The sequence below is a fragment of the Oncorhynchus nerka genome, linkage group LG26 (assembly GCF_034236695.1).
Source record: "Oncorhynchus nerka isolate Pitt River linkage group LG26, Oner_Uvic_2.0, whole genome shotgun sequence".
In the NCBI taxonomy this organism is placed as follows: domain Eukaryota; kingdom Metazoa; phylum Chordata; class Actinopteri; order Salmoniformes; family Salmonidae; genus Oncorhynchus; species Oncorhynchus nerka.
Genome location: NC_088421.1, coordinates 30,585,609 through 30,611,497, shown reverse-complemented (window position 1 = coordinate 30,611,497; position 25,889 = coordinate 30,585,609). Strand labels below are relative to the sequence as shown.

General features: G+C 44.8%; 1 protein-coding gene across 1 annotated transcript in view; it reads right to left on the bottom strand.

Moving 5' to 3' along the window:
* LOC115125466 (voltage-dependent T-type calcium channel subunit alpha-1I-like) overlaps window positions 1-25,889 on the bottom strand; it is a gene marked incomplete at its 5' end in the record, with an annotated part of 168,195 nt that overhangs the window by 15,704 nt on the left and 126,602 nt on the right. The window contains 9 exon segments of the mRNA XM_065010953.1: window positions 4,140-4,586; window positions 5,735-5,856; window positions 6,480-6,558; window positions 15,481-15,551; window positions 17,715-17,848; window positions 22,390-22,499; window positions 23,320-23,459; window positions 24,472-24,661; window positions 25,049-25,138. Coding sequence (XP_064867025.1) covers window positions 4,140-4,586; window positions 5,735-5,856; window positions 6,480-6,558; window positions 15,481-15,551; window positions 17,715-17,848; window positions 22,390-22,499; window positions 23,320-23,459; window positions 24,472-24,661; window positions 25,049-25,138 — 1,383 coding nt within the window.

The following is a 25,889-nucleotide window of genomic DNA, read 5'->3' as shown; positions in this document are numbered from 1 at the left end:
CCCTATACATACAGTACTAAGAAACATTACCCTGAATACATACAGTACTAACAAACATTACCCTGAATACATACAGTACTAAGAAACATTACCCTAAATACATACAGTACTAAGACACATTACCCTAAATACATACAGTACTAAGAAACATTACCCTGAATACATGCAGCACTAAGAAACATTATCCTAAATACATGCAGTACTAAGAAACATTCCCCTAAATACATACAACACTAAGAAACATTCCCCTAAATACATACAGTACTAAGAAACATTACCCTAAATACATACAGCACTAAGAAACATTCCCCTAAATACATACAGTACTAAGAAACATTCCCCTAAATACATACAGCACTAAGAAACATTCCAAATAAATACATACAGTACTAAGAAACATTCCCCTAAATACATACAGCACTAAGAAACATTCCCCTAAATACATACAGTACTAAGAAACATTACCCTGAATACATACAGCACTAAGAAACATTACCCTGAATACATACAGTACTAAGAAACATTACCCTAAATACATACAGCACTAAGAAACATTACCCTAAATACATACAGTACTAAGAAACATTACCCTGAATACATACAGTACTAAGAAACATTACTCTAAATACATACAGTACTAAGAAACATTACCCTAAATACATACAGTACTAAGAAACATTACTCTAAATACATGCAGTACTAAGAAACATTACCCTAAATACATACAGTACTAAGAAACATTACCCTAAATACATACAGTACTAAGAAACATTACTCTAAATACATACAGTATTTATTTATTCTTTCTTTTCAGGAATGGAAAAATCCAGTAAAGTGTACCGTCAGTGTTATAGTTACATAAACTGCAGCCGTTGTCTAACACTGCTAACCCACATATACAGTAACCCACATACACAGCCAATCACCAGCCAATGTTTTACATGTAGGAAGGCAGCTGTTGTTTAAAAGTGTTTGCCATTAGCAACAGGTTATAGTCCTTGCTCAGTCTAACTATGCCTTCATCGTTACCAAAATGAACCTGGTTTATAAAATATATCTACAGTATACGTATATAACTATGCCTGGCAATTGAAAGGGACCTCAAGATAAGATATCATCACTATACTTAGGTGCCGATACAATATGTCTTGCGCTTCTCATGATTCTATCTGTATTGTGATTCGATACTGTAATTCTTTGGTGATCCGATGTTCCAAACATATTGCTCACCATATATCTGCTGCAGAGGGACAAGAGAGAGACATGAGAAAATGAGCTTTCTTTGATCAGTCATGGAAATAAAATGCTCAAAACAAATTGTCTCCGTATTTAAAAAGAAGATGGAGAACAAGGTATGAAGGAAAAATAGAGTGGAGTTTTGGTGCAGGTACAGCCAAAACAATATATCAATACGATAATGTCCCGATATGTAACTGTATCGATTTATTCCCCATCACTATACATTATATAACAATAGACTACATCTATACAGAGTCCAGATATTCCTCAGTGTGTGTGGGTTGTTAAGAACAGCACTGGAGTAGGCCCTGAATGACTGTGTTACGAAATAGCAAAGGAACACATACACCCATGTACATGCACGCACGCATGCACACACCCACCACGCATGCACACACCCACCACGCATGCACACGCCTGAATGACTATGGCTTAGTCCTAATAGGTTGATAATAAGGCCATTTCTATTTTTCTAGACAACAATAGTGCTGGCCACCTGGTGAGAACATGCGCCCTTCAGTTAATATCTCTCTCTCTCTCTCTCTCTCTCTCTCTCTCTGTCTCTCTCTATATATATATATATATATATAGTCCCATTTTGTTTATCAATTAGGGTGTGCAGGATGAATACATGGTTTGTTGTACGGTAATTTGGTAAAAAGCCAATTCGACATTTGTTCAGTACATTGTTTTCACTGAGGAAATGTACGAGTTCGCTGTTAATGATAATGCAGAGGATTTTGTGCTGTTGCTGTTGACGCATATCCCACAGTAGTTATTGGGGTCAAATTTGTCTCCACTTTTGTGGATTGGGGTGATCAGACCTTGGTTCCAAATATTGGGGAAGATGCCAGAGGATGTTTAAGAGTCTCTCTCTTTCTCTGTTTCTCTCACAGAGAGATCACCACCAATATCATTATCTGGGTCATTCCACAAAAAGAGTGCTTTACCATACCTGTCGTAGAAATTGTGCACCAATATTGAATTTTAAAAGCCTGTTATATTACATGAAGTGTGTCTATAAGTCTTTTTTATAGTCACAAACAGTGAAGACCAGTGGAATCCACAGGGTCTAGAATAACTAGAATACTGTGTATAAAACAGGCACGGGTCTGTATATGACACATTCTGCCAGGTCTGGAATCCCATTACAACTGTCACAGTAAAGGAAACACCTGCCGTAGTGATGCTGTGAATTGTATTGCCTTAAAGGAGTAAACATTGATTTCTCATCATGGCCATTTCCTTCAGCTCCCCTCCAATCACTTAGCATCACCTCTCCTGTTTACTTCTCTCTCTCTCCACCTTTCCCTCCCACTCATGTCGCTCACTCTCCTCCAGATCTGTTTCTATTTACCTCTGTGTTTTCTCAATAATTCCTGCCTCCACACACACACACACACACACACACACACACACACACACACACACACACACTTGTAGCTGTTGTGAATGAATAAATTGATTACATCACCCAGGGGAGAGGAGAGGAGAGCAGACCAAAGAAGCTCCCTCCCTCCCTCCCTCCCTCCCTCTTATTAAGTTATTCTGTCAGCCAACATAAAGCTAAAAATGGCTCCTCAGTAAAGCCAAGTTTAGTTCTGTAAAGGTAGAACAGATCGTAGCAGGCAGCCGGTGAGTCATCCATGTGTGTGTGTGTTTGTTTGTGTTTGCCATTACATTATGATTAGGTTTTTAGTCATCTCACTGTGTGTGTGCTTGTTCGTGTTTATGTCTTCCAGGGCTTTGTGTTTGTGTGTGTGCACACTGACGGGTTAATATCGGAAGTCCTGAGTTTGAATTGAAAAGGTGATAAAATGCACAATGCAGTGTGTGTTTGCTCGTCTACCTCGCCACAGAAGACTGACAACAAGGGTTGCCATGGCGATGGAGAGCGCCAGGCAAATTCACTGGGAAAGGTGCAGCTAGTTGAAAATGTATTTCAATGTTCCTCTCCCTTCAACTCCCTAAAATCACATTGTTCTTTCATCAGCATCTATTTCAGGGGTCCCAGGAATAATATCCAAACCCCTTCGAGATGTTTTCATCTGTAGAAACCAATAATAGAACCCTGAATGAGAGTAGCTGTGTTTTTCTGCAGTAGTCTGGGCCACGGCCACGTTTTAGTGTACGTCCCAAATGGCACCCAAATTCCCTGGTTAAAAGTAGTGCACTATATTGGGAATAGGGTGCCATTTGAGACACACTATGGGTCACGGTGACATTGTACTGAATCTACATTATGACCTGTTCAGAGATTATGTCTGTTATTTGAATACCCGGGCCGACAAGATTAAACATCTCTCTCCCTCTCCCTCCCTCCCTCCCTCCTCTCTCTCTCTCTCTCTCTCTCTCTCCCTCCCTCCCTCCCTCCGTCTCTCTCTCTCTCTCTCCCCTCTCTCTCCCTCCCTCCCTCCCTCCCTCCCTCCGTCTCTCTCTCTCTCTCTCCCCATCTCTCTCTCTCTCTCTCTCTCTCTCTCTCTCTCTCTCTCTCTCTCCTCCTCCCTCCCTCCCTCCCTCCCTCCGTCTCTCTCTCTCTCTCCCCCTCTCTCTCTCGCTGTCTCTTCGTATCGTCCCTGGCTCCTTTGTATTACATTATGAAAGGTTGAGTGAACCAGCAGACAAACTGAGTTAAACAGGACTGATGGGCTGTCAGTCTAAAACACTGAGGATGTCAGAACGGGAAGGAGACTAAATGTCTCTGATTATCTTTCTGTCTCCTCTGTCTTTTCTTGTTCTTGTCCTCTCTCTCCCTGTCATAATGACCTCAACCTTACGTCTATGTACTACACACGGGTGTGTCAGACTGTTTATATGTGTAATTCCTATAATATCAAATAGAAAGACAAATAGACAGAAACAGACAGACCCATACGGACAGACTCATCCATCCATCTCACCTGTGCAGGAGAGTAGGGATCACGATTGTTCGGATCTTGCAGTGTTCCTGGATGCGTCGTTGCCACGTGATGATGCATATTCCCCCCGGAGGAACTGCCTGGGACTCCCATCCCTCTATCCACTCCTCCTCCAACTCCCCCACCTCCCCCCCCACCTCCCCCTGCTCCTCCACCTTTTTTCCCTCCTGCACAGACTCCCTCCGGCCCCATGCAGCATAGAGCCCCCGTGGCCAGCTCCAGCTCAATCTCAGCGTCCATCTCCGCCTCCTCCTTGGCCTCCTTGTTGGAGTCGTCCAGGTGCTTCATCAACACCGCCACCACCACGTTAATCAGGACGAACTGGGCCGTCAACACAAAGGACACAAAGTACATGGGAGAGATGAACTGCAGGCTGGGGTTGCAGGAGTAGTCAGGCCCGTAGTCCAGAGGGCACTCCCTCAACGTGTCCTAGGGAGGGGGAGGGAAGGTGGGAGAGAGGAGAAGCTGTCTGTTAGGTCAAGCCATGAAGTCCTGCTAAGACATTATTACATTTACATCATTTAGCAGAAGCTCTTATCCAGAGCGACTTACATTAGTGAGTGCATAGATTTTAATACTTTTTTCGTACTGGTCGTCCGTGGGGAATCGAACCCACAACCATCTGAGCTACACAGGACTATACAGAAACAACACGTTCTAATGAACAACTTCATGAACAAGAGTTAAGCTTTCCAACTTGAAACAAAGATATCAATGTAAGACTTTTGAGAGCAAATTGACCCGTCATACATTAACTGTAAGACATCCAGACATGAGCTGATTCTAGTCTGTTCTCTCTCATTTGTTTTGACCTTTTCACTGTGTAGTCTCAAGTGTTTCCTTCTTCCCCTCTCCCCTCGTTTTCCTCCCTCTCTCCCTCCCTCCCCTCTCTCTAGTCAGCACAGTGGTGATTCACTCTCGTTCTCTCTTCCCCCTCCCTCGTTCCAGACAGTTTGCATCCAACACATTTCCAGGTAAAAGGCAGTGAAAGCTCACAAGGTCTCATCAGTAGTAATCTAAGAGAGGTGATTACAGTTCACCACTTCAGCTGAGAGGTAGCGGCTGTGATCCTCACCCGCACCTCTACAAACCACTGAGGTGTTTTTACGGTGCGCCCCTGTCACACTCCATAATGCGTTGAGCGTGGGGGGCGGAGTGGGGTAGGGTGGGGGGCAGGGGGTGAGGACTGTGAGGACTGTGAAATGGGAGTGGGACACATTCCCCTATTTAAAAAGGCCATCTCTACAGAGGATATACAGAGCTGTGACAGGTCTGGTTATGGTAGCGCTCAAGGAGAGGAGGATTGGAATGGTCTTCTTAAGCAGCAGGACATAGGCTAGGGGTCTGCCCTTAGGGCCACGGGGCTTGTAATTACTCTGAAACTTCTCTGCAGCTAAGAAGCCAGGCACCAAATACCAACCACAGACATCAAAATGAGAACTGAATAATACAACCCAAATAGCAACACATTGAAACATGGTAATCCAAGTCATTTTGGGTTAAAGTATCAGATGATCAACTATCTCATTTATTGTAATAAACACTCCATAGAACACCATGTAGAAGTCCATCCATACCTTCATGATCCCATTCCAGTTGTCCCCAGTGGAGACCTGGAACAGAGTGAGGAAGGCCATGCCAAAGTTCTCAAAGGTAGCATGGCGGCTCATCCCCTCGCATGGGTAGTCCTCGTTACACACTGGGAGAGGAGAGTAGGGAGGGAGGGAGGTATGTGGGAGGGAGATATGGGGGAGGGAGGGATGGGGAGGTAAGAGAGAGTGAGAGATAAGGGGAGAGAGAAACAAATAGAGAAAGATAGATACAGAGAGGGGGGGAACAGGGGGATAGACGAAGAAACAGAGGGAGAGATAAAGATGCATGAAGAGAAAACAACAGTTTATATAGAGAACATTTATCTGTTCAGTCCTCTTAGAAACCAACAACAGCAGACGTGGTTGTTTGCTCCGGGTCTTAAAGCTGTCTTGGCTGATTGTTTACACATCTCTCTCCTTACTACAGTTGCATTTGGCTCTAATCCTTTGCTCAAAACTGATGGGATGAGAGATGACCTCCAGCAGACCTGACTAGAGTCCATAGAGAGAGTGTGACAGTTTGAAGACAGGCCTAGCTGACGTGTTATTGTTCTCCTGCCTAGCCTCCTTGATACTTCTGGGTTCTGGCTGCGTCCAGATACTTAACTACAAGTCCCTTTTTAATTCTGTCTGGGCTCTGTAATCTAACAGGATTGGATATGTACAACTCTGAATGTGGCGCGCCATTGGGAATGCAGGGTTTTGTTCCAGCACATCACTACCAACTCACCCAGTTCTCCAAACAGCTCAACCCCCAGTGCTGCATAGATGAAGAACAGGAGCATGAAGAGCAGGCCCAGGTTCCCCACCTGAAACACACATAGGAACAGTATTAGGAACTGTTTCTGCTCTACATTCTCTTTGTATTGAACTGTTATTTTGACAGGGAGTCATGCTGAGTCCAAGGTCTCTTTTACAGAGTGATTTTAGGTTCCCAAGTGGCACATTGGTCTAAGGCACTACATCTCAGTGCAGACACTCTGGTTCAAATCCAGGCTGTATCACAATTGGGAGTCTCATAGGGCGGCGCACAATTGGCCCAGCGTCATCCGGGTTTGGCTGGTGTAGGCTGTCACTGACTTGCCTAGTTAAATAAAGGTGAAAATGTTGTTGTTTTTAAAATACAGATGAACACCGTAGTGGCAAAAATATACACATCAAATACAGTACGAAAAGCAAAACAAAGATAAATAACACAATCATAGAAAACAAACACATTTTTCTGTAAAAAGATCCTCAATCTGAATTGCCCTGGAGGCACCAAATCATACATTTTTAAGGCAAACATTCTGAACATCGCATCCCACTGAAAGAACAGCGGGTGTTTTGGCCTTGCCTTTTACCAAGCAACAAAACCTATTGATCCCAGCATCCATGTTTTGGCACAGCCTCTACCTTATCAGAATCCTCAGTAGAGGCATAATTTGCTAGTTGTTCTGCCTTTCGCTTGGGCAGGCCTGCTACCAAAAAAAGAGAAGTGAAAGCTGGACATGTGGTGCACGACCAAAGCCCAAGTCCTACATCGTATCAGAATCCTCAAGAGGAGCCTGAGGAGAGAATTGGAAAAGTTGTCAGTTTGCGTAACCTTACTCTGTTATTGTGACGGTGTAGTTGGAAGCCACCTAGGACACACAGCAGTAGATCCCTCTCTGTCTGCTGAATGGTACTGCATAAAGAGGTTATGTAGTAAATATGCTCAGAAAACACAATCCCATTAGTGAGATGTAACCTTACAGAGCCAATGTCACAGCAGCCAGCACACAGCTCTGTCTGGTCTGGTACCCTGGGGGAGGAGGCTCTACTGGCCTGATCTAGTCTGTTCTGGCCTGCTCTAGCTTGCTCTGGCCTGATCTAGTCTGTTCTGGCCTGCTCTAGTCTGTTCTGGCCTGCTCTTGTCTGTTCTGGCCTGCTCTAGTCTGTTCTGGCCTGATCTAGTTTGTTCTGGCCTGCTCTAGTCTGTTCTGGCCTGATCTAGCCTGTTCTGGCCTGCTCTAGTCTGTTCTTGCCTGCTCTAGTCTGTTCTGACCTACTCTAGTCTCTTCTGGCCTTATCTAGCCTGATCTAGTCTGTTCTGGCCTGATCTAGTCTGTTCTGGCCTGATCTATTCTGTTCTGGCCTGATCTAGTCTGTTCTGGCCTGCTCTAGTATGTTCTGGCCTGCCCTAGTCTGTTCTAGCCTGATCTAGTCTGCTCTGGCCTGCCCTAGTCTGTTCTAGCCTGATCTAGTCTGCTCTGGCCTGCTCTAGTATGTTCTGGCCTGCCCTAGTCTGTTCTGGCCTGCTCTAGTATGTTCTGGCCTGCCCTAGTCTGTTCTGGCCTGCTCTAGTATGTTCTGGCCTGCCCTAGTCTGTTCTGGCCTGCTCTAGTATGTTCTGGCCTGCCCTAGTCTGTTCTAGCCTGATCTAGTCTGCTCTGGCCTGATCTAGCAATAAGAGACACACTATACATCACTTCCGGTTGAACGCGGAAAGAGGGAGAGTTCAGTTTTGTTGTTTTGAAAAGTTTGTTGTTTTGAAAGTGTATTGGAAAGTTCTTAGTAGAAATCTAACTTTCAGAACCCGCAACACAGTAGGTATCAGTTCCTGGGACTGCTAGTCTCTGTCCAGTGATCCTGCCGACCAAGGATGGGTCTGAGTAGCAATTTGCGTAGCAGCTGGCTTAGCTGGGTTTTCTTGAGGGCTTGAAAACAGCCCGCGATGTGGTTAGCCATTGTGGCTGGGACCGCAGATGGTTCCGGGTTCATGGCTGTCTAGATCCCTGCTGTTTGTTGTTGTCACCTCCCTGTGACCTGCCCTGTCTGGACCTACGCTGCTAGCTACCATGACAAAGACCAAAGGCGGGGGGAGTACCGTTGAGGACAGTGTCTTTCTATCACGCGTGAAGGATCTTTTAAACTAACAAAAATAGTATAAGCAGTTGTTACAACAACAAGGAAATAGCTTCAAGTGTTTTGTCCAAATACTGTTGGATTCAACAAGTAAAATAATGAACGACCTGACCAGAGAGGTCCAGGACCTGAATAACAATTTGCAGTTTTCCCAGGGTCAGCTCGATGAGTTGAAACAGGAAAATGGCAAGATGACAGCCATCTGTAAGTCATTGAGAGAGGACATCAGTTCTTTATGTGAATCCATGATGACAATGACGGATAAATCAGACTTTCTGGAGGGACAATCAAGGCAGAACAACATAGTTGCGGATGGAATTGCAGAATCTCCACATGAGACCTGGATGGTGTCTGAGGACAAAGTGAGGGAAGTGATCTCGGAGAAATTGGAGATGGACCACAGGAAGATTGAGGTGGAGCATGCCCACAGGACTGGAAAACCCACCACCTTCCCAGGTGACAGGCCAGATAGTGATCAAGTTCCTGAAGTTCAAGGACAAGGTAGCTGTTCTGGAAAGAGCCAAGAACTTGAGAGGAACATATATCTTCCTCAACGAGGTCTATCCTGAAGCTGTCCGCCAGAAGAGGAAAGAGCTTATCCCAGCCATGAAAGCTGTCAGAGCGCGTGGGGACATCGCTGACATCTGCTATGACAGGCTCATTGTTCACCTTCCCAGAAGCACGCACGCACGCACGCACGCACGCACGCACGCACGCACGCACGCACGCACGCACACACACACACACACACACACACACACACACACACTCACACACACACACACACACACACACACACACACACACACACACCAATTGATTATGGACTTCTGAATGTATATATTTTTCTCTAGCTTTGCTTGCTCTTTTCAGTATTATGTCTATCTCTGATAAGCTACCCAGGAAAGGGCTGAAAATAGCCCATATTAATATATGTCGCCTGAAGGTTCATGAAATCAATAACTTGCTAACATCAGATAACATTAATATATTAGCCATTTCTGAGACTCACTTAGATAACTCATTTGATGATACAGCAGTAGCAATACAAGGATATAACATTGATAGAAGAGACAGAAATGCTTATGGGGGAGGTGTTGCTGTATATATTCAGAGTCATATCCCTGTAATGCTTAGAGAAAACCTTATGCCAATTGTTATTGAAGTGCTGTGGTTGCAGGTTCACTTGGCACATCTAAAGCCTTTTCTTTTGGGGTGTTGTTATAGGCCACCAAGTGCTAACAGTCAGTATCTAAATAATATGTGTGAAATGCATGATAGTGTATGTGATGTAAACAGAGAGGTCTGCTTTCTTGGAGACCTGAATATTGACTGGTTTTCATCAAGCTGTCCGTTCAAGAGGAAGCTTATTACTGTAACCAGTACCTGTAATCTGGTTCAGGTTATTAATCAACCTACCAGGATGTTTACAAACACTACAGGAACAGGATCATCCAGGATCATATCAATCACATTTTTACTAACACTGTAGAACTTTGTACTAAAGTTGTATCCGTACCCATTGGATGCAGTGATCACAATATAGTGGCTATATGCAGGAAAGCCAACATTCCAAAAACTGGGCCTAAAATAGTGTATAAGAGATCATACAAAATATTTTGCTGTGACTCTTATGTTGGTCTGATGCAATTAATAAGGAGCATCCAGACGCTGCACTTGATGGATTTATGAAATTGTTTCTTCCAATTATTGATAAACATGCACCTATTAAGAAACTGACTGTTAGAACTGTTAAGGCTCGATGGATTGATGAGGAAACTGTATGGTTGAAAGAGATGGGGCAAAAAGAGTGGCTAATAAGTCTGGCTGCACATCTGACTGGCTGACTTACTGCAAATTTACTGTAAATGGAACTATGGGCAGAAAGAGCAATTCGAATCAGATGGCTTATTCATCACATTTACATTTACATTTTACATTTAAGTCATTTAGCAGACGCTCTTATCCAGAGCGACTTACAAATTGGTGCTTTCACCTTATGACATCCAGTGGAACAGCCACTTTACAATAGTGCATCTAGGTCTTTTAAGGGGGGGAGGGGGAGAAGGATTACTTTATCCTATCCTAGGTATTCCTTAAAGAGGTGGGGTTTCAGGTGTCTCCGGAAGGTGGTGATTGACTCCGCTGTCCTGGCGTCGTGAGGGAGTTTGTTCCACCATTGGGGGGCCAGAGCAGCGAACAGTTTTGACTGGGCTGAGCGGGAACTGTACTTCCTCAGTGGTAGGGAGGCGAGCAGGCCAGAGGTGGATGAACGCAGTGCCCTTGTTTGGGTGTAGGGCCTGATCAGAGCCTGGAGGTACTGAGGTGCCGTTCCCCTCACAGCTCCGTAGGCAAGCACCATCACAAAACCATTTGATGTTGCCAATTATTTGAATGATTACGTCATTGGCAAAGTGGGCAAACTTAGGAAGGAAATGCCAACAACAAACAGTGAGCCATTGTATTCATGCATTTAAAAAAAAACAAATAATGAAAGAAGAGCGTTTCAAGTTTGAATTTTGTAAAGTTAGTTTGGGAGAGTTGGGAAATGATTGTTATCGATCAATAATGACAAACCTCCTGGCATTGACAACTTAGATAGAAAACTACTGAGGATGGTAGCTGACTCTATACCCACTCCTATCTGTCATATATTTAATCTGAGCACCAGAGGAAATTCTTAGTCCTCAGGCCTGGAGGGAAGAACAAAGTAATTCTGCTACCCAAGAGTGGTAAAGCAGCCTTTACTGGTTCTAACAGTAGACCAGTAGCAAACTGTTGGAAAAAATGGTGTTTGACCAAATACAATACTATTTATCTGTAAACAAATGATCAACAGACTTTCAGCATGCTTTTAGAGAAGGGCACTCAACATGTACTGCACTGACACAAATGACTGATGATTGGTTGAAAGAAATGGATAATAAGAACATTGTGGAAGCTGCACTGTTAGATTTCAGTGCAGCCTTTGATATTATTGACCATATCCTTTTGTTGAAAAAAACATATGTGTTTTGGCTTTTCAACCTCGTGGATTCAGAGCTATCTATCTAATAGAACTCAAAGGATTTTCTTTAATGGAAGCTTCTCTAATGTCAAACATATAAAGTGTGGCGTACCGCAGGGCAGCTTTCTAGGCCCTCTACTCTTTTCTATTTTTACCAATGACCTGCCACTGGCATTAAACAAAGCATGTGTGTCCATGTATGCTGATGATTCAACCATATACGCATCAGCAACCACAGCTAATGAAGACACCGAAACCCTTAACAAAGAGTTACAGTCTGTTTTGGAATGGGTGGCCAGTGATAAACTGGTCCTGAACATCTCTAAAACCAAGAGCATTATATTTGGTACAAATCATTCCCTAAATTCTAGCCCTCAGCTGAACCTGGAAACTAATGATGTGGCTGTTGAACAAGTTGAGGAGACTAAATTACTTGGCGATACCTTAAATTGTAAACTGTCATTGTCAAAACCTATAGATTGAATGCTTGTAAAGATGGAGAGAGATCTGTCCGTAATAATGAGATGCTCTGATTGTTTGACACCACACTCCAAAAAGCAAGCTCTGTAGGCTCTAGTTTTGTCTCATCTTGATTGTCCAGTCGTGTGGTCGAGTGCTGCAAGGAAAGACCTAGTTAAGCTGCAGCTGGCCCAGAACAGAGCAGCATGTCTTGCTCTTCATTGTAATCAGAGGGCTGATAAAACAATACTACATATATGCTAGTCTCTCTTGCCTAAGAGTTGAGGAGAGACTGATTGCATAACTTTTTATTTTTATAAGAAACATTAACGTGTTGAAAATCCCAAATTGTTTGCATAGTCAATTTCACAAAGCTCTGACACACACATGTACCCCACCAGAAATGCCCCCTGGGGTCTTTTCATAGTCCCCAAACTCAGAACAAATTCAAGAAAGCGTACAGTATTATATAGAGCCATTATTGCATGGAACTCTGTTCCATCACATATTGCTCAAAAAAGCTGCCCTGGTTTCAAAAAACAGATAAAGCAACACCTCACAGCACAACACTTCTCCCCTATTTGACCTAGATAGTTTGTGTGTCTGTATTGATATCTAGGCTATGTGTGTCTGTATTGATATCTAGGCTATGTGTGCCTAGATATCAGCCTTTACATTTTTTTAAATGTAGTTCTGTCCTTGAGTTGTTTTAGTCCATTAATGTTCTGTATTTTTGCAACAGCTAATTGGGATCCTAATGAAATACCCAAAATACCAAAAAGCCAGATCTAGTCTGCTCTAACCAGATCTAGCCTGCTCTATCCAGATCTAGCATGATCTAGCCTGCTCGATCCAGATCTAACCTGCTTTATCCAGATCTAGCCTGATCTAGCCTCTACCAGGCTAACAAATTGCAAGACAAACAGTCACAGATGTGAAGCTGTTTTTCATAGAAGAACACGACCCAGGTTTATTAAGATAGGAGTGTTTAGTGAGGGTTAGAGACCAAGGTCGTGTTCAGCAGGTACTGAACGTCCGGGAAAGTTCTTGAAACCAACAAAGGAAAAGTGTGTGTTCTTCGTGGACAAGCTCAGGTGGTAATACCTCCATTTCAAAAGGTTTTCTCCCGTTTGGGTCTACTGAACATGCCCCAGGTCAGCAATGTCTAAGTTAAGTAGAAATTATGTAGTGACGTAACAGTTCTATAAAAATCTCTAAAGCACTTTAGATCCAGACTTTGTTTGTCATACTGTCAGTCTCAGTCTCCCGTCAGACTGTCTCAGTATGATACCGAGTTCCCTTTGGGCCAGAACTAATGCAAGTTCTCCCCAGCTACCTGTGTCACAGTTGATTAGTGATGTATCTACCAGGGAGACTGTAGATCTTACACTACTGTGGATGATTTTAGCAATATTCCATTGAGATCAGTTTAATGATCTATGATTCTTAATGACATGTTTCTATGAGGGGTGATCCAAGCAAGCAAGAGACAAACAAAGGGTGAATTTATGTCGGGTGAAACCTGGGTCAGTGATAAGTGAGTCTTGAATTTACTTTGATCTGTGCACATAGCCAAGAGCATTCTATGCTAGCCAGGATCCATTCACTTTTACTGTGTTTTGGTCCCCAATGCTAATGTTAGCTAGCGAATTGTGGCTGTGGCCATAGATGCAAATCCAGAGAGGGGATAGCTAATCTCTCCCGGCCAAGGGACTAGTTTTAAGGAAGTCTGTATTTTCTGGAGAGAAAAAACATCACAGGGATAAAAAAAATAAGTAGCTAAGAGAATGGTACAAGATGTCGCTGTGAGCACTCGTAATTAGCTTTTAGAAAGCAGAAATGGTGATATTCACGCAGCATTGCCTACTAACATAGGCTATATCCGAAGTTTATCACCCAGCCCCTGGAGGAGAGAAAACAACAGGCTTTAGTGGTGATGTGATGTGACTGAACGACACCACTACCATCTAGTGAACAGCAGATGGTAGCCATTTTAGCTCAGTTGGGGAGAAATGGGATAATGTTAGATAATGGCTGATTATTTTAGGCAGATTCTGTGATAAGAGATGGCGTCGGTCGTAATGTGTTTGAGTGTTACCTTCAGCTAGCTAGCTAACATCTGTCAGGGGCTTCTCCATGTAACACCATTACTCTCAGTCTTGACAGTGTGTAACACTACCCTGGCAGGTGATTTTTCCCCTCCTTCTCAAGATGTAACTATAGCAGACTGATTGTCTCCTCTCATCACACACACACACACACACACACACACACACACACACACACACACACACACACACACACACACACACACACACACACACACACACACACACACACACACACACACACATGTGGTCGGGACCAAACCTTATTAGGAAAAGGAGTCATGTCTTTCCAGCCCAACCAGATCTAATAACCCACACCTCATTTCTTAATGTAGTAGAGGTATTAATATCAGTGTACCCCAGCCAGAAACAACCCCTAGCCACTTGTAGAGATCAGAAAGAATATAAGAGGTGTATGCAATATGGTCAAACTCCGTCCAAGCATATTAGAGTGAAAGGTTGAGCTACTTCCATATTGCATGATGTCAAACCCTTTCACATCTACATGAGGTGCCTAGGCAGTAGTGGTTATGGGCCTAGGGGCTGTATCTAGACCAGGGCGGTATTCATAATGTCTCAGAATAGGAGTACTGATCTAGGATCAGTTTATCCTTTTAGATCCTAATGAATAAAACAGGGGGACATGATCCTAGATCAGCACTCTTTATGAATAGTCTTTTTCCCAAAGCACTCTCCATGGTCCTGAAAGCACACACTGTCCACATTATGTACAGAGATATAGCTACTGTTTGAAGATCATCATCTCATTTGATTGTTTGCAGCTGCCATCATCTACATAATAACCCTTGGTAGAACATCTTGTTGAAAAACAGATAAAAATGCTTGTTCATTTTCTGAAAATGTAAACAGTGCCTCTAATCCTAGCCATAATCATTCAATCAGCCCCTATGTTTGTCTGCACTCATCATACAGAGGAGCTATGTGTGTGTGTGTGTGTGTGTGTGTGTGTGTGTGTGTGTGTGTGTGAATTTGTGTGTGTGTGGCAGGGAGGCCAGTCTGAGTCACCAATTAGCACTGCCCAGAAAGCTAGAGGGAGACTATACATTCCTGGTCATTGATCAGCCTGTCCTAGTTGCAGTTTGGGACTTTTCTACCGCAGCTCTCTCCCCCAGGCCTCAAACTTAGGATGGATTCCCAGGGCAGTGTGAGGGGGAAGGGGGGCTGTTTTGGCCCGTGTTGAGCATTGTCATAGTATTGGCTCACCCAATGTTTGTTTATCTGGGTGTGTGTGTGTGTGCGTGCATTTGTACCTGTGGTAGGGCTTGGACCACCGTATCCAGCAGAGCTCTCATTCCTTTAGCCATCTTCAGCAGCTTCAGAACTGGGATGGAGAGAATAGATAGAGAGAGAGAGAGAGAGAGAGAGAGAGAGAGAGAGAGAGAGAGAGAGAGGCAGAAAGACAGAAACAGAGAAAAGGGTTATGATGAGGGCTGGGGAGAGGTGAAGTGGAGGGGGAGATTATAAATGTTGGGCATTTAGGGAATTCCCTCCGGTTCAATTCTGGACTAAACGGGAAACATCCAGCCTCCGAAAGGTCACAGCTAAATTTATACCCAGCACACACGCTCTCACAGACACTGTCATACACACACACGCTCTCACAGACACTGTCATACACACACACGCACTCACAGACACTGTCATACACACACACACTCTCACAGACACTGTCATACACACACACGCTCTCACAGACACTGTCATACACACACACACTCTCACAGACACTGTCATACACACACACGCTCTCACAGACACTGTCATACACACACACGCACTCACAGACACTGTCATACACACACACACTCTCACAGACACTGTCATACACACACACACTCTCACAGACACTGTCATACACACACACGCTCTCACAGACACTGTCATACACACACACGCTCTCACAGACACTGTCATACACACACACACTCTCACAGACACTGTCATACACACACACGCTCTCACAGACACTGTCATACACACACACTCTCACAGACACTGTCATACACACACACGCTCTCACAGACACTGTCATACACACACACACTCTCACAGACACTGTCATACACACACGCTCTCACAGACACTGTCATACACACACACTCTCACAGACACTGTCATACACACACACTCTCACAGACACTGTCATACACACACACGCTCTCACAGACACTGTCATACACACACACACACACTCTCACAGACACTGTCATACACACACACGCTCTCACAGACACTGTCATACACACACACTCTCACAGACACTGTCATACACACACACGCTCTCACAGACACTGTCATACACACACACTCTCACAGACACTGTCATACACACACACGCTCTCACAGACACTGTCATACACACACACTCTCACAGACACTGTCATACACACACACGCTCTCACAGACACTGTCATAAACACACACTCTCACAGACACTGTCATACACACACACGCACTCACAGACACTGTCATACACACACACACACACACTCTCACAGACGTGGCCATACACACACACACACACACACTCACAGACGTGGCCATACACACACACTCACAGACACTGTCATACACACACACGCTCTCACAGACACTGTCATACACACACACACACACACTCTCACAGACGTGGCCATACACACACACACACACACTCACAGACGTGGCCATACACACACACACACTCACAGACACTGTCATACACACATACACTCTCGCTCGCTCATGGCCCTCTCACTGGCCCAACCATTAGTCATGAGCTGTAGCTTTGGTAGGATTAATGATGAAGCAGTGATCTGCTGTATACTGGGTCTGTACACTGGCTCTGAACACTGGGTCTGTACACTGGGTCTATACACTGGGTCTGAACATTGGGTCTATACACTGGGTCTGTACACTGGCTCTATACACTGGGTCTGTACACTGGGTCTATACACTGGGTCTGTACACTGGGTCTATACACTGGGTCTGAACACTGGGTCTGTACACTGGGTCTGTACACTGGCTCTATACACTGGGTCTGTACACTGGGTCTGTACACTGGGTCTGTACACTGGGTCTGTACACTGGGTCTGAACACTGGGTCTGAACACTGGGTCTGTACACTGGGTCTGTACACTGGGTCTGAACATTGGGTCTGTACACTGGGTCTGTACACTGGGTCTGAACACTGGGTCTAAACACTGGGTCTGAACACTGGGTCTGAACACCGGGTCTGAACACCGGGTCTGAACACTGGGTCTGTACACTGGGTCTGAACACTGGGTCTGAACACCGGGTCTGAACACTGGGTCATGCTATCCATAGATTCCAGAGGGGCGTGAGTAGAAAAGGTGTTGAACTGTGTGTGTGTGTGTGTGTGTGTGTGTGTGCCAGGGTGCGACTAAACACTCAAATGCACTTCTTCTCTCTCTCCCTCCTTCTCCCTCCTCCTTCCTTCCCTCCCTCCCTCCCTCCCTCCCTCCCTCCCTCCCTCCCTCGTTACCTCGTGCGATCCTCAACACCCTCATGATGCGTATGATGGTAGGGTTGATGGGGAGAGAAGCGCTGTAGTCGATCTCCTCCAGAGTGATGCCCATCACTGACAGCAACACGATGGCCAGATCCAACTGATTCCACCTACACACAGAGTCAGAGAGCAAAGGGTCGTCACACTGGAGGCCATGTTCCATCAGGGTCATTCATGTACTGTACAGGTACAGACATGTGTGTGTGTGGTGTGTGTGTGTGTGTGTGTGTGTGTGTGTGTGTGTGTGTGTGTGTGTGTGTGTGTGTGTGTGTGTGTGTGTGTGTGTGTGTGTGTGTGTGTGTGTGTGTGTGTGTGTGTGTGTGTGTGTGTGTGTGTGTGTGTGTGTGTGTGTGTGTGTGTGTGTGTGTGTTCCCAGTAACCCAGACTGTTTCCACCTGCCTGCATCTCCACTATGTCCCAGTTTAAGACACGCTGAGAAAACTCAGACTGTGTGTGTGTGTGTGTGTGTGTGTGTGTGTGTGTGTGTGTGTGTGTGTGTGTGTGTGTGTGTGTGTGTGTGTGTGTGTGTGTGTGTGTGTGTGTGTGTGTGTGTGTGTGTGTGTGGTGTTGTGTGTGTGTGCCCAGTAACCCAGACTGTTTCCACCTGCCTGCATCTCCACTATGTCCCAGTTTAAGACACGCTGAGAAAACTCAGACTAAGTACGCAGAGAGACTGTCCTGCCAGATGCCACTGATGTCATAGAAAAAAGATGAGGTGCTGCCCAATCACACTAACATATATCTCTCTCTCTCTCTACCCCCTGTACTCTCTCTTCCTTTTTCTCTCTCTCTCTCTCCATCCTTTACCTCTTTCTCTTCTTTCTCATTTATTGTATCTCCTCTCTCTCTTCCAACCCCTCCTCCCCCTCTTTTCTCTTCTACCCCCTCCCCTCCCACCCCCTCTCCCTCTTTCTCTGCTTCCATCATAGAAAATGGGTCAGTACCATTAAAGCACCAGGTAAATGTTTGTGTTTTGTTCGCATCAACATCTTCAACATGTATGTGTTGTCAACAGCAGCAGCAGTTCAGCACCAACCATTCAGTACTGAGTCAATGAAATGAATTGATATCCAACATCAGCCACAATCTATCTGCTTCATCAGTAACCCATTATGTTGAATGGGAACACAATTAGAGAAAGAGAATGAGTAGGAATGGCTCTAGTGATGCTCCATGTATCTGTGAGTGGGTTGATCTGGGTCCTGTTAACAGTAATGTGGGTGTAATTGAATTAATAACAGTAATAATAGAATGGGAGAAATCACTGCTCCACCATATTGCTCACAGTGAGGGTGAGATATTGGACTGTATGGAGGCAGAGAGATTCTTCTGTGATTTCTGTTTCCTGATTGAGTCCATGGGTCAGGAATGGGTCAGAGATGGGTCAGGAATGGGTCAGAGATGGGTCAGGAATGGGTCAGAGATGGGTCAGAAATGGGTCAGGAATGGGTCAGAGATGGGTCAGGAATGGGTCAGAAATGGGTCAGAGATGGGTCAGAGATGGGTCAGGAATGGGTCAGAGATGGGTCAGAGATGGGTCAGGAATGGGTCAGAGATGGGTCAGGAATGGGTCAGAGATGGGTCAGGAATGGGTCAGAGATGGGTCAGAGATGGGTCAGGAATGGGTCAGGAATGGGTCAGAGATGGGTCAGGAATGGGTCAGGAATTGGTCAGAGATGGGTCAGAGATGGGTCAGAGATGGTCATGAATGGGTCAGGAATGGGTCAGAGATGGGTCAGAGATGGGTCAGGAATGGGTCAGAGATGGGTCAGAGATGGTCAGGAATGGGTCAGGAATGGGTCAGAGATGGGTCAGATGGGTCAGAGATGGGTCAGGAATGGGTCAGAGATGAGTTTGAGTTTATTTTTATTTTTACAGGGATGGGTGCACATTAATCAACGTTTCAGTAAGAGTGAGGTTTTAGAGCCGGCAAATTTTTCAACCGCAGTCCCTGGGCAGGTTATTAACCCTAAAAACAATTACAATCTAGACAATGCAAATGAACAACAAGACATATCAACATAGGACAAGAAGACATAGTACCATACAGACAGAGCAATATAGGACAAGCAAGACGAGCATACAGACAGAACAAAAGCAGCAAGACAAAATTCATAAAAGCAACAAAGTGTTTCCACACCTTAACCAGACAACAGACATTTAAACGGCAACACACAGCTAGGGACCATGTTCACAAATCTATTGACCTTAGCCATGTAACTTGCATTTTGTAAAGTGTGATATGTGGTGCAGTTATGTGTGTCTGATGGCAGTGTATTCTAGACATGGGAAGCTCTCACAGAGAATGCAGATTTTAAAGGTGCTTTTCCTTAGGGAACTAACAGTAACCTCTCATGGCAGACCTTTGGATCTGCTGCCATATGTAAACCTTTTCTGTTTAACAAAAAATATTAAGTGGACCTAACCAGGTCATTAAGGATCTTGAACCAAACCTGTATTCAAGATTTTCCCTAACTCAAGAGCTCATGCTTTCTAAGGATGTGACAATGATGATGGCTATTGGGCTTCCTATCAAGCACTTTGAGAGCCTGTTTGTAGACAGTTTAGTATAGTACAATTGAAGTATCCCAGCTATAGTTCTATTTCTATAGTCTACTGAATAGGTTTTAATGTTGTACAGCAAGCTTGGGCCCAACTAGTCAAGCAGTATGTTAAGTGGGGAGTATCATAGTTTAGTAAAGTACAGTTTTGTACCTATAGTTCTGTAGTCAAACAATTTATTTATAAATCGGAAATTAGCTAGGTTGAATTTCAGTTATTTGAATTACCTTTTTCACATGCTATTTTATAAGAGAGGTTGGAATCAAGTATGATGCCAAGGTCACTTAAAATCGGATACCACCTGGAGTTCCTATAGTGACACATAGACATCTGGCTCAGTAGCATCTGTTTATTTGTGAAGAACATGCAAACAATTTTTTTCACATTGAGATGCAAACACGAGTCACTGAGCCACTTTTCACCTGGATATTACAGTAGTGAGTTCTTGTGCAGCTTGTTGTTTGCTCTTTGCATGCACATATATCACTGTATCATCTGCATACATTTGAACAATTCAGACCCAGTACAGACAGAAGGCAGATCATTAATGTACAGGCTATAGTTCATTTATAGTAAGCTCAACATACCAGGAGGGGCCCCAGTATTGACCCTTGGGGCACAATTGAAGTATCCCAGCAGCTACCAGGAAGAGTTCAGCTCATTGCTCACTCTGACTACTGAGTTCAGCTTCAAGTATGATTTCATCCATCTCAAGGCCATCCATCCAGGAAGTACAATTGAAGTATCTCAGCTATAGTTCATTTATAGTAAAGCTATGACAATACCAGGAAGTACAATTGAAGTATCCCAGCTATAGTTCAGCTATAGTTCATCTATGACAATACCAGGAAGTACAATTGAAGTATCCCAGCTATAGTTCATTTATAGTAAAGCTATGACAATACCAGGAAGTACAATTGAAGTATCCCAGCTATAGTTCATTTATAGTTCAGCTATGACACTACCAGGAAGTACAATTGAAGTATCCCAGCTATAGTTCAGCTATAGTAAAGCTATGACAATACCAGGAAGTACAATTGAAGTATCCCAGCTATAGTTCATTTATAGTAAAGCTATGACAATACCAGGAAGTACAATTGAAGTATCCCAGCTATAGTTCATTTATAGTAAAGCTATGACAATACCAGGAAGTACAATTGAAGTATCTCAGCTATAGTTCATTTATAGTAAAGCTATGACAATACCAGGAAGTACAATTGAAGTATCCCAGCTATAGTTCAGCTATAGTAAAGCTATGACAATACCAGGAAGTACAATTGAAGTATCCCAGCTATAGTTCATTTATAGTAAAGCTATGACAATACCAGGAAGTACAATTGAAGTATCCCAGCTATAGTTCATTTATAGTAAAGCTATGACAATACCAGGAAGTACAATTGAAGTATCCCAGCTATAGTTCAGCTATAGTAAAGCTATGACAATACCAGGAAGTACAATTGAAGTATCCCAGCTATAGTTCAGCTATAGTAAAGCTATGACAATACCAGGAAGTACAATTGAAGTATCCCAGCTATAGTTCAGCTAGTTCAGTATCAGCTATGACACTACCAGGAAGTACAATTGAAGTATCCCAGCTATAGTTCATTTATAGTAAAGCTATGACAATACCAGTAAGTACAATTGAAGTATCCCAGCTATAGTTCAGCTATAGTAAAGCTATGACAATACCAGGAAGTACAATTGAAGTATCCCAGCTATAGTTCATTTATAGTAAAGCTATGACAATACCAGGAAGTACAATTGAAGTATCCCAGCTATAGTTCATTTATAGTAAAGCTATGACAATACCAGGAAGTACCATTGAAGTCAGAATAACTATTTTCTAATGGAGTTGTGGTTAAGGGCAGCTATGAATCATATACTAAAGTATGAATCATACACACTGAGATGACTGACAGCACACACACACACACACACACACACACACACACACACACACACACACACACACACACACACACACACACACACACACACACACACACACACACACACACACACTGTGTATCCCCAGTGCAGCAGTGAATACCAGTGTTTATTCAGTAAGTCAGTGTGGCCCTGTAACTACCTGTCTTTAAAGAAGCGTCGGAAGCCAAAGGCGGTGAGCTTCAGGAGGGTCTCCAGTACAAAGGTGGACGTGAAGAAATAGTTACAGTACTTCAACACTAGATCCAGAGACTGAGAGACAGAGAGAGAAGGAGGTAGGAGGGAGGGGGAGAGAGAGAGAGAGGAGGAGGGAGGGAGGGGAGAGAGAGAAGGAGGTGGGGGGAGAGAGGAGGTGGGAGGGGAGAGAGAGAAAGAGGTGGGTGGGAGAAGGAGGTAGGAGGTAGGGGGAGAGAGAGAAGGAGGTGGGAGGAGAAGGAGAGAGAGAAGGAGATGGTGGGAAGGAGGAGAGGGGGAGGTGAGAGGGAGGGGGAGAGAGAGGAGGTGGGAGAGAGGGAGGAAGGGGGAGGGAGAGAGAGAAGGAGGTGGGAGGAAGGGGAGAGAGAAGGAGATGGTGGGAGGGAGGAGAGAGAGAGAGAGAAGGATGACCAGGAAGTACAGAGAGAGAGGAGGTGGGAGGGAGGGAGGGGGAGAGAAGGAGGTGGGAGGGGAAGAGAGAGGAGGTGGGAGGGATGACAGAGAGAGAGAGAAGGGGTGGGAGGAAGGGGAGTAGAGGAGATAGTTCATTTATAGAGAGAGAGAAGGAGGTGGGAATACCAGGAAGTAGGAGATGGTGGGAGTATCCCAGCTAGAGAGAGAGGTGGGAGGGAGAGTAGAGAGAGAGAGAGAGGAGGTGGGAGGGAGGGAGGAAGTAGAAGGAGGTGGGAGGGGAAGAGGGAGAGGGAGGTGGGAGGGATGGAGGGGAGGGAGAGAAGAAGGGAAGGGGAGGAATAGAGAGGAAGGAGATTGAGGGAGAAGAGAGAGAAGGAGTCACATATGGTACTGTGTACATGAAAACACAGGACACTCTGTCTTTCTGTACCCCCCCACCCCCACCCACACAGTTCAGTCTTACTCGTGGCTGGCTGTAGTGTTCCAGTGACATGGTGATGACGTTGATACAGATGATGAAGGTGATGAAGAGGTCCAGGTAGTAGGTGGTACACAGAGTGTGGATCCACAGGCGGAGGAGCTGTAGCTGGCATAGTAGGGGATCTTAGTTCAGGGGAGACAAACACAGGTAATAGTGCTTTAAACATAGTATTACTGCTACACTATTCATTCCTGTATGTCCTCCTGTCAAGAGTAATACTCATAAACAATTCACACAATCATTGATGATCTATCTCTGTCTGTTCTTCTCTATGACAATACCCCCTCTCACCCTCCATTTCCCTCTCATCCCTTTCTCACACCCTTCTAGTTCACCCTCCCTCCCTTTCTCCCTCACCCCTAGTAAAGCTCACCTCTCAATACCTCTCATCCTCCCTTTATCCAGCTCTAGTTCACCCTCTCTCACCCTCCCTCCATCCCTTTCTCCCTCTCACAATCTCTCCCTCCCTACCCTCCCTATAGTTCAGCCCTTTCACCCTCTCTCACCCTCCCCTCCATCCCTTTCTCCCTCTCACCCTCTCTCACCCTCCCTCCATCCCTTTCTCCTTTGAAGTATCCCAGCTCCCTAGTCTCCCTCTCTATAGTAAAGCCCTGACAATCCCAGGAAGTACCAATCTGAACCCTACCTCCCAGCTATAGTTCATCCCTTTCTCCCTTTCACCTATAGTAACCTCTCTCCCTGACAATACCAGGAAGTCCAATTGAAGTATCCCAGCTATCCCTCTCTCTCTCTCACCCTCCCTCCCTCCCCTATCTCCCTCTCACCCCTCTCATTCCAAGTCTCCTTTCACCCTCTATAGTTCATCCCTTTATCCCTCCATCCCTCCCTCCTGACCCTCTCTCCAGGAAGTACAATTCCCTCTATCCCAGCTCCCTAGTTCTCCCTCATAGTAAAGCTATGACAATACCTCTCATCCTCCAATTCCCTCTATCCCCTCTATAGTTCCTCTCTCCCTCAGCTAGTCTCTCCTCTCATCCTCCCTCTCTCCCCTCATCCTCCCTTCATCCTCACCCTCTCTATCTCCCTCTCATCCTCCCTCTATCCCTCTAAAGCTCACCCTCCCTCTCTCTCCAGGCACCTTGCACTATCTCTTAGTTCCTATCTCTCCCTTACCCCTCCTCTTCTTCTCCAAGTATCCGTCGTTTATAGTCTCTCCTTTTAGCCTCTTCCACTTCCTGGTTCTGAGGCACTTGTGGAAGTTCTCCACTACCACGCCCACAAACATGTTCAGAACGAAGAAACTGACGATGAGGAGGAATGAGATGAAGTAGAGGAGCATCCATGGACTGTTGTTGATCACTGGCTAAAGGGAGAGAGGGAGGGAGGGAAGGGAGAGGGGGATGGAGAGGGAGGAAGGCAGGGAGGGAGAGGGGAGGAGGAGGAGGGGAGAGAGGGAGGGAGGGGAGAGGGGGATGGAGAGGGAGAGAGGCAGGGAGGGGAGGGGAGGGGAGGAGACAAGGGAGGAGGGAGGGGGAGGGGATGGAGAGGGGTTCAGAGATGGGGAGGGAAAGAGGAGGGGGAGAAGGGAGGGAGAAGACCAGGAGTGGTGCAATTGAGTGTTTAGTCGAAGGAGGATAGGGAGAGAAGGAGTTGAGTATGCTCTGAGATCAGTCAGCCAACACAACTGTAAAAATAATACATCTATAGAAATATAATGGATAGACTTGATGACCACTATTAGACTAGTTACCTGTTGGTCCACCCCTACAGCATCCAGGCCATGGTACATGATGTTGACCCAACCGTCCTTTGAAGCCAGCACAAACAGGGACATCAGAGCCTGTGGTACAGAAGCACACACATATTGACACACACATGCAGAAATGCAGACATACACAGACAGACAGAACACACATGAAAGACATGAAATATAAACATACACATAAAGACAAAAACACACAGACAAAACATCAGTCCATCGGTCCATTCACCATGTCCATCAGTTCAGTATTTCATACTGGTCCATTCACCATGTCCATCAGTTCACATTTCATACTGGTCCATTCAGCATGTCCATCAGTTCAGTATTTCATACTGGTCCATTCACCATGTCCATCAGTTCAGTATTTCATACTGGTCCATTCACTATGTCCATCAGTTCAGTAATACTGGTCCATTCCCATGTCCATCAGTTCAGCTATTTCATACTGGTCCATTCACCATGTCCATCAGTTCAGTATTTTACTGGTCCATTCCCATGTCCATCAGTTCAGTATTTCATACTGGTCCATTCACCATGTCCATCAGTTCAGGAATTACAATTGGTCCATTCCCATGTCCATCAGTTCAGTATTTCATACTGGTCCATTCACCATGTCCAAGTTCAGTATTTGAACTGGTCCATCACCAGTCCATAGTTCATCATAGTCCAACATGTCCATCAGTTCAGTATTTCATACTGGTCCATTACCATGTCCATCAGTTCAGTATTTCATACTGGTCCATTCACCATGTCCATCAGTTCAGTATGTCATACTGGTCCATTCACCATGTCCATCAGTTCAGTATTTCATACTGGTCCATTCACCATG